The sequence below is a fragment of the Loa loa genome (assembly GCF_000183805.2).
Source record: "Loa loa unplaced genomic scaffold supercont3.21, whole genome shotgun sequence".
In the NCBI taxonomy this organism is placed as follows: Eukaryota; Metazoa; Nematoda; class Chromadorea; order Rhabditida; family Onchocercidae; genus Loa; species Loa loa.
This window is the reverse complement of record NW_018108201.1, coordinates 298,798-308,338: the sequence shown is the minus strand read 5'-3', so window position 1 is coordinate 308,338 and position 9,541 is coordinate 298,798. Positions and strand designations below refer to the sequence as shown.

The following is a 9,541-nucleotide window of genomic DNA, read 5'->3' as shown; positions in this document are numbered from 1 at the left end:
TCGAACACTCTACGTGTCTTCATCTTCTCGATTCCTGTGCATTTTTTGATTGTGGAAAGTGCAGGGATCGCACGCATTTCTTGATAATTTTTTAATTTAAATTTGTTTACGTTATGTCAGTTTTCCAAATCATTCATACATTTATGATCAACTACTAATATTATGATTGTTGTGGTGTACATCATTTGCTTGACAAATCGGATGTTCTGCAATCTGACCGTCTTAATTTACAATCCAGAAATTGGTAGGGCATTTTCTCTGCCAGACAAAGAAAGGCGATGAAATTAACAGGAAGAGACCAAAGAACAGGAAAATAAATATTTACAACCGTTAATTGCATGGCTGATTAGACATTCCAGGTCATACCCAAAATGGACCTAACGATTGGTGAGACGTTGTTCTTCCTACATCATCCCTTTATTGTTGTTTATGACTATTATTCAGCAATGTTAACAATTTTGTTTGTTTTTTTTTGTAACATAAAATACATTTCTTCTGTTTTAATATATGGACAAATCACCGAAATGTTAATCATATGCAGCCTTATCAGGTATTCTTACAGTCAAGATTTTTCTGAACTGAACACCGTTTATTGAAATAGGTGCTGGCTTTGATTATGTCAAGAATAACTTATGATAGGGAGTATTATCAAGCTAGAAGATAATATGGTGAACCTTATAATGTGGTACAATGCATACGGAATTTATGTCTCCAGATATATCCGATATGAGCAAAATGTTAGTTTTTAAGTTAATTGAAGTACTAGCAATAGTGTGAAGTCGGTGTTGCTTCTGCTTGCAAAAGTTCATTTGCTTTTCAATATACCGTGGGTTCACAGTACCGTGGTCGGTACTGTGAATTAACATTTCAACCCAGGGAGGAAAGGTGTTTCTCAGAGCAGATCCAAAAGCATCATTACGCTGGAAGTTGGAATTAATATTGTACTGTTCCTACCAATAAGTTGTGTGGTGACCGATCATTCTCGATTATTCGGAATATGTAAGAAGGTGGTGAAGTTTTCAATTTTGGAATGGAATTTTACTTTGTATGGTCTGATTTTTAATACGACGGTTGGAGTATAGGAAGGAAGGTGCGGTTCTCTGCTCATAAAACTAAACTCAAACAACGAAATAAATGGCTTCATATCAAATTAAATTTTGGATATTTCGTTTTGGTATTATATTTAGGAAGGTGTGAATTATTAATTGTTGGCTAAAGTCATTTCTCGGAATCAAATAAGGACTAGACGAGGGCGTTTGCATGTTTTATTTAATGATATAAGATTTATTGTGGAATCAAGATTTCTCGTCGATGATATGGATGACTCTATGACAGCTGATGGAGAAAAAAACGCCGGCAATGGTACGAATGATTCTCTTAACCTGGAAACTTTTAGATTTAAGGAAATACTTGGTGAAGATGGTGCCCGTAAGGTAATTCTTTTTCTGCAACAGTTTGATATCAGGTGAAGTATTAAATCTAATCAGTTATTAAACTACCACCTTTTGAAAGGAATGGTGTGGTTTAAAATGCTATCACATTTATTTCAATATATTAGATTTCCTTTTCAAGCTGTTGTGAGATCTTCATACACCGAAGAAATTGCGAAGTACCCAACTACGCAACTTCCAGAAAGTAGTCGTATCCAAAGGAATTAGCTTAAAACTTGCTAATTGTTGCTTATTAGGAAGTATTTGAGCGAAATTCAGAATTACCGAGGACCCTGAACTTTATGAAACCTTTGCGCACTTCTTTCTTTGGACTTTTTGTTAAGCTCTTAACTCTTGTTGTTAAGGTTAATTATGTTTAAGGTAGCTTTCGTACTATTGGATGTGAACGACTGTAATGATCAAGCTGTTCTGATTGTGGAAAGGACTCATTTTCCTCTGAATGAGCAGGACTGGAACACAATTATTTTGCAAAGTTCACTGAAAACATTATCAACTAATGACATATATTCAAATCATATTTTATTCCCACCAGAGAAGTTTACTGGTATAACCGTTTCTTCCTCATTTTCATTGGTCATTTTCTCAAAATAATCCAAGTTTGTTAATCTTGCTGATAATCATCAAGCTGATAATTTTCTAAAAGCTCTATGCTGGTTTTAAAATTACTGCTTAGTAGTAATTTTTCGTTTTGAGCAAGTACCCAACTGCAGCTCCTTACCTTTTCATTACTTTGGCCAGATAATCGATGTAGCCAATATTAGGGCTTTCTAAAATAGTGAGGTGTAAAAAGTGTACATAAGGAATCAAGACGACGTTAATAAATCCATGTACCGAAAAGCATATTGCGAAGTATCGGAATCAGAAACGATATGTTATTCATGAAACGCCGGATGATTATAAGTCCATCACTTTACCTTATCTGGAAAAACATCAATTCACACTGAAGGTATCTTTTTGGTAAAAAATTTTCAATTTTTTTAGTTCAAGTTTCTTAATATCAGAAATTGGAGTAAATACTAGGCTTTTATATGTATGATCGGATTCTTTATTTTGCTTTTACTTTTACTTTCAGTGGATTTTTAATTTGTTGGAATACAAAGCCGAAGTAGACCGTCTTATTTTCGATGATGCAGATCCACAGAATGGTTTTGTGCTTGCGCCAGACATCAAATGGGATGGCAAAAATTTGGCGAATCTTTATGTTTTGGCAATCATCAGGCGGAAAGGGATCAAATCCATTCGGTAGTTTAAATGTCTTCCCTTTCCCTAAATTGCTCGTGTGTTTGATATTGTAAATTAAAAATAAAAGACATTTTCAAATTTAAAATAAAAAATTCCTGGAGTGACTCTAAGGTTTTTTCCTGGTTTTAATTCTTTTTTTTTCTTTTAATCTAAAAGAGTCGATTATTTTACCTTCCTCACTTTTCCAGAAGGTAGAAGTTTTCTATTTTTGATTTCAAAAACCAAATAGATAAAGGGAATTTCGTTGACAATGTATTTTTTCTTATTTCTCTGAGATTAAAAGCGCATTATCTCATTCATTTCAGGGATTTAACTGCCAGTGACCTTCCACTACTAGAGAATATTTCTCAGAAAAGTTATATGGCAATTAAAGAGAAATATGGAATTGGTAAACATCAGGTAGTTTAGAGATATTGTTTCGCAAGCGAGTTTCTTCATTTTTCATCCTATATCCGACATCGTAGAGCTATGCTTACGCAATAGAACATGTCATGATGCAGAACTGGTTTTGATGTAACAGTTAGGATGCCAGTACTGTAAAGTTTTGAAGGAAATCTCACCAAACCGGTTCATACCGATATTACCTCCGTTGCTCTCATTAATAATAATTTCTATTGGGTTTTAAACTTTAACAAAGCTGGATAGCAACGTAATAAAATTTTTCAAGCAAAACCAAATTTTATAAGCTTAGCAGGGTAACTTTTTCTTGCATATAAGATCAAAATTAGTCTTGCGAATTAAAAATTTAAGTACCAAAGTGAAGCTTAATAGGTTCATCTTGCAGTTCTAGAATACTAAAATGTTATTCTCTCTGTAGTAGGAAAAGAATCCAGCTTGTTCATTCTTCAGATCCGAGCTTATTTTCACTATCAGCCAACATTCTATCATTTACATGTTCATTTCATCCATGTATCATACGATGCACCTGCCAGTGGCGTTGCAATGGTTTGCTTTTTCAATTTTGATTTCCACCGATAATTTGATTTTGATATTTAGATGGAGCTAGGGAAGTTCGAAGATTTTAGAAAATCAAATACAGATTTTTCGAAACTCGTGGTCTGCCTGAATACTACCTGAATATTAAATGATTTCTTTGATTCAAGTGTTTAAAGGTCTGCAAACTGATAATGTATTTTTTTTCGAATGATGGAATAAAGCTGTGATGCAGTTTGAGATAGGTTCTTGAGACGTAATAACCATTATCAGTTATGTCGGAATTCTTTACTCATGGTTTTGTATCTTTTTTGTATCATTAGATGTGCGAGAACTAAATTATTGTGGTAATTGGCTATTTGAGAATTAATATCTTTGTTCTCTTTTAATTTAAGGCCTATCTTCTGGAGGATGTAATCAACAACATAAAATTGGTTCCCGATTACTATCAGCGTTCTACGTTGACTTTTACGGTGAAGGAGAACAACGAACTGCTGAAGTTATATCGCACGCATATCGATAATAACATCTAAATATTCCTGTTTGCTACAGCAGTTTGTTTGAGCAAAAGTTTTTGGTCATAGTAGTTGACACTTTTTGATTAATTTCTTCCAGTGAATATGTCATGTTTCACATTGTTTATCACATTGTAGCAATCGCATTGTTTCCTGTACATAACGATTTCAGTTCAAATTGAAGATCTTTATATTCTTTCTATTTTTCCCATTGGCATTAAATGTTTTATGGGTGAGATGCTTTTTTATGGGCTGAATGTTTATTTTAGTTTTTTACTTATACATCTTTCTTTGACTGCTTAATTACTTTTTACTTAACTAACAGAATTACTTACACAAATACTCTTGCAGAAAGTAATTCCAAAATACTATTTATTGTTTGCTTTGGTAATGATGATGATATTACTTTAAAGCTGCATATTGATGTGATTTACGTGCTCTTTGTAGACTTGTAAACACTTCTGCTGTTTTTACTTTTCTTCTTATGTTTCCATTCAGTTCATGATGAAATTTTAGCTTCTAATTAAACTAATTTTGGCGTTGATAGTTTGATCTGCTTTTACTTTGATTTTTATTTTTAAATCATAGTGGTCTTACAATAAAGCGCATACTGGTACGTAATTTGTGCCTTTTCATTTGCTTACAAACTTAATGCCAGCAGTATTTAATAATTTCCAATCATTAATGTTATTAAGAAACTACTACAACCTAATTGGCATTATTTTCAGAAATATATGCTGCTTTTTTGCCCGGAGTGCGGTTCATCATTGCAAGTTGAGGAGGGTTCCAATTGTTATCAGTTCACTTGTCATAACTGTCCATACGTACAACCAATTACAAAACTTGTTAGTTTTTATTGACATTAGAATACTGTTCAATAATAGCTTCTGGTTTAAAATCTCCAAGTTAACTTCATTCCTTTTCACTTTCCTGGCAGTTTTTATTCCCTATTACGGCCATTATTTAGACTTATATGAAATGAACGAATGTATTCAAATGCGATTTCCTTATTCATCCAAATAGTTCGAATTTGGTGTTTTCTTCACTGCCCACGATTTGGCATACAATTTGTATTTTTTTTACCCGTTTTTTTCTTCCTGAGATTTGTTTTTTCTTTCCCCCTCCCCTTTAAGGAAAATAACGAATTGGGAAAGTTATAGATAAAGAGCCGTTATTATCCGAAGCTGAAAGATTTGGACGAAGTGCTTGGTGGTCCTGGCGCGTGGGAGAACGCTCAAATTACAGACGGTTACTTTTGAAAATATTTGAAAACGTTATTTTTGAACAATATTCCCCAATACCGTTCTTTTCATTTTTGCAGAACGTTGTCCTCGTTGTGCTGGTGATCGAGCATATTTTATGCAATTGCAAACGCGTAGTGCTGATGAGCCAATGACTGTTTTTTATCGTTGTGCCAATTCGGAGTGTGCGCATCGTTGGAAAGAATAATCAATATAAGCGTGTATTGTTGTAGTTGTACACTTCTCGTGTTATTAAATTATTTGCTATGTTGACAATTTGTCCATCACGTGAAATAAATGGAACATTTCATGAAGTCTTTTTGTGAAAACTTATTATGGTATCTTGACACGAAATAGCATTTCATACTACACTTGATCAAGTAAACACTACTCAATAGATTAACCAACTGATAATATATTACAAATGTTTTTGTAAATTAATATATCACAATTTAAGGGAAATGAATTGATGGAGATTGAAATAGTTTAGATAAAACCTTCTTAATTTATTTGCTATAAAAATAGTAGCCTTAAGTCAACTTGTTTTGATTGGTTTCATTTTTTCTTTTTTATTTTGAATTTTGGGTCGAATTCATGTAGGACAAGTTTAATCTGACAAAAGTGTTCCAAGTTACGAAAATCTGTTTGGTTTCTCAGTTTCAGTAGTGCTACACTTGAAAAGAAGAGACTAACATTGCTAGCACTCAAACTATATTCTAATTGTTAATTGAACTTTTCATGGTTTATTCAAATTTACAAGGAATTTGTGAAATTGATTGTGATGGAAGTGTATTATTTCAGGGATGGTACTTCTCTCGTTTGGATTTATATTTTTTCAGTTCTTAATTTTTTCTGTAGTTTGGATTGTATTCATTATGGGTGTGTTTGTTGTTATACGTCTCTTATTATCCAATCATTTATGTTCAACTGCTTGTAATGTGATTGCATTCGCCATTTCTAGGTTAGTTAAAATTGCATTTCGTTGTCTTCACTAATAGTACCATTTTTTTTTAAAAGTTTACTAAACATTTAAAATGATTTGTGTATGACTTAATATCTCCTCGTTTTTTTTAAAAAATATTTTCAGTTCCCTCATTTTTCAACTTATCACGCTTTATGGCAAAAGTGTAGCAGTTCGAAAAATGATCCTCGATAGAGGTTCACCAATCGATTGCATGGTAAATTTTATTTCTAGTGGGGCATTGATGAAATTGGGAGCATTGGAAGAATTCTTGTCACATGTGTTTACCCTGCTTTTAATTTAATATTCCTGTAAAAGCAAACCTTCTATTGTGTTCTTGGCAAGTATGAAATCATACTATTGCTAATTTTTCGATTCATTCTTTATATATGCTCGAGTAGAATGGTATAAAGTACTGTATACTCAACTAATTAATTAATTAATTGCATAACCTTTCTTACCTTTTATCACTCGAATGTTATGAAACATTTATTCATTCATCCATACTTTTTTTTCAAAGGGTTTTCTCTGGTTCATTGGTCCACTGTCATCACATTCGTGTTCTGATTACTATGAAGCTCTTCAAAGTAATGTTTTCTGGCAGCTGAATGTTATGCATGTCTCCGTTACATTGCTCAGGGATACACTGATTTTGATCATGTCAATGGTAATGTTTCGTCGTTATTACGGAATCTCTTATATTGTACAGTATTTTCGAATGTTTCAGTACAACTGTTAAATCAGTTACAATTTTTAAGGAAGTTCTTAACTAGAAGTTATTGATGAAAGAGAAGATAGTTAGGGATGACGGATATTTGGCTACGCTAAAATTTATGTTTCAAGGGATTGGTTGTACACATAGTGATGATTGGGATGGTTGACAAATATAGTTGTCTGTAGATAAAATCGTGAATATGTTGTTTCTGTAGATAGGTTAAAAGGTTACGGAATACATGGTTCATTGGCACTGGTTTTGTTTTGAAATGCAAGCTTAATTTGCAGCTTGGTGGAGGGCTTGGTGAACTTCTACAATCATTTATTAGTAAGCTTCATTGGCTGTTCCATATACCTGTGTTCGTCGTAATTTCACTTTGCATTCTACTAAGCCTTTTTGCCTTCTTTGGTTGTCGTCTCGACTTGTTCTGTGGATTAATTCGGACTGACTTCGAGAAGCAACAAATCACGAGGTATGTTTTTTGTTTTCATCATGTATTGCTAATAATTTTTTAACATCGTCCTGATTATTCAGTTATTCACTCGGTAACTTTGCTATATATTTATGTCCATCAATTATGTAGTTGTATCGTTAATGAGAAACAAGATGTAGTTATTATAAAGTTGTTAGAAGCTAAAATATTAGAAGCTTGGCAGAAGCTAAAAGAGAGAGTAGAACTATCGGATATGTCATTTAGTTGTTCAGCTGAGCTACTTTTTCGCATGACAATGACGAATTAAATCAACCGACTTTTTACAGACGAGGGGAAAGCGCACCGTTTCGTAATAACATCAAGCAGCTACCGGACAAAAAATTTGTTGGATGCAGAAAGGAAGAAATCAAATCATTGTTATTAGTTAATGAACTTTATCAAAAAACACATGACTATACTTCTTTTGTGAAATCTAAGTAAATCGTATAATTGAATGGTGGCACTTCGATGATTGGTTCAAACCTGATTTGAACATCGGTACTAGACAACGCTGTTCGATCTCATGTGTTGATCTTTCTTGTTTGCATTGTGTATATCATCTTAATATTTCTACAACCGTAATCTTCCGTAAAAGTGATAACCCTTGAACTTTTATCAAATATTTATGAGTTGGATCTTTCTAGTTTTGTTTTGTTTTGCGTGAATTTGGTGACGTGGTGTTTGCCCCAGATTCTATGTACACCTCGCGTACTTGACATTGTTCACCCACCACTTATATAGCCTGGTAATATTGTTTGTGTTCCTGCTATTGTATTTAAATTAGTTATTTCATATCTATTTATTCTTACTCTTCATTTTTGTACAGTAAACAGTGCATTAAATTCATAGTCTATGCAATGTGGGGTAAGAGCTAATAAGAAGAGTTCAAAAAATCCTTCCTGTAGTTTAAACATATTTCACAGTATTGTTTACATGGGTGCACATGTGAGCAGTATTCAAGAAAACTCAAAGCTATCACTTATTAGATACTCACCTTCCAAAAGTCACCCTTAGTTCATGTTACCATAATGATCTCGAATTGTAGTTCTCTGTTCCCATATTCGTCGTGCCGAATTCATTTCAGCAAAGGTTAAGCATCTTTTTAACAAATCCGAGAAATCCTGAAAAGTTTTATCCTTTCTTCCAACTTTTATGGCTAGAGGAATCGCACCTTATTCTCTCCTTCATTCATACCATCCGAAAGTTTCAAATTTAAGTCCGTCAGAAAAGGAACGGAATACAAGGGTCATACTTAAAGAGCGTTGTTTTTTTCCTTCCTTCGTTTAGGAGTTGTCGAGAATTGCCACTGATTCAGTTCATAAGAAACTCGAAATCTTAAGAGATAGGAATCTAGAAATCTAGTTGATGACAGCATTCATTTCTAAGTGCTTAGTATTTTAGTATGCCCATAAAATGCCCCTAAAATAGCCCAAAGCACCAAACAAAAGTGCTGAACTGCAAGACGGAAGAAAGAGTCAATCGGTATTACACGTCAGTAAGACGACGTCACTACTTCACTCCAGCCAATCATCGTACAGCACGTCCGGTAACGCCTTCTAGCGGTCCGTTATAAACGCGATGCGCGTCCCCGCCTCCTCAGTATAAGACAACCGTTTCACTGGAGGAATACATTGTTGGATTACTGGGTGATTGTTGGGCGGTTGGATGTTGGCCGGTGGTTTGTTGCTATCACTTATCACATGCTCTCATTTTACTATCTAAAAAGTCTCACTCTTAAATGGACATCCCTCTCATATTTTATTCATTTTTGACTCTTCCAATGATTTGAGTCGATTTTTGTGCTTCCAGAAAATGCTTTGCCTTTCTGTGATTTATCGCGACATAAATTAGTGGTAATGTCCCGCTGTGGATTTGATGATTAAGATAACATAGTGATGATGATAGGTTAAATTTCGTGAAAAAAAATCACTCTTATCGATCTAACAGTACAGCATAAATTCTTGGTATTATGAATCGAATGCTTTAAGGATTTTTCTTTTTTTTNTTTNTT

At 33.7% G+C, this 9,541-nt stretch overlaps 3 protein-coding genes across 3 annotated transcripts; all 3 read left to right on the top strand.

Moving 5' to 3' along the window:
* Window positions 1–1,316: 1,316 nt before the first annotated feature.
* LOAG_09879 (hypothetical protein) lies at window positions 1,317–4,159 on the top strand (the record flags this gene model as incomplete). The annotated part of the gene is made up of 7 exons (XM_003145406.1): window positions 1,317–1,433; window positions 1,812–1,995; window positions 2,252–2,397; window positions 2,524–2,693; window positions 2,999–3,092; window positions 3,543–3,638; window positions 4,022–4,159. 7 exons carry the CDS (start codon window positions 1,317–1,319, stop codon window positions 4,157–4,159), a joined length of 945 nt encoding a protein of 314 aa, XP_003145454.1.
* A 702-nt stretch (window positions 4,160–4,861) lies between these two features.
* LOAG_09878 (DNA-directed RNA polymerase III polypeptide) lies at window positions 4,862–5,721 on the top strand. Its single transcript, XM_003145405.2, has 3 exons — window positions 4,862–4,986; window positions 5,302–5,389; window positions 5,463–5,721. Exons 1-3 carry the CDS (start codon window positions 4,876–4,878, stop codon window positions 5,588–5,590), a joined length of 327 nt encoding a protein of 108 aa, XP_003145453.1. The 5' UTR covers window positions 4,862–4,875; the 3' UTR covers window positions 5,591–5,721.
* Window positions 5,722–6,229: 508 nt separating this feature from the next.
* LOAG_09877 (hypothetical protein) lies at window positions 6,230–8,294 on the top strand. The gene is made up of 5 exons (XM_020448036.1): window positions 6,230–6,343; window positions 6,470–6,560; window positions 6,864–7,010; window positions 7,346–7,530; window positions 7,818–8,294. Exons 1-5 carry the CDS (start codon window positions 6,258–6,260, stop codon window positions 7,969–7,971), a joined length of 663 nt encoding a protein of 220 aa, XP_020301785.1. The 5' UTR covers window positions 6,230–6,257; the 3' UTR covers window positions 7,972–8,294.
* Window positions 8,295–9,541: the final 1,247 nt, after the last annotated feature.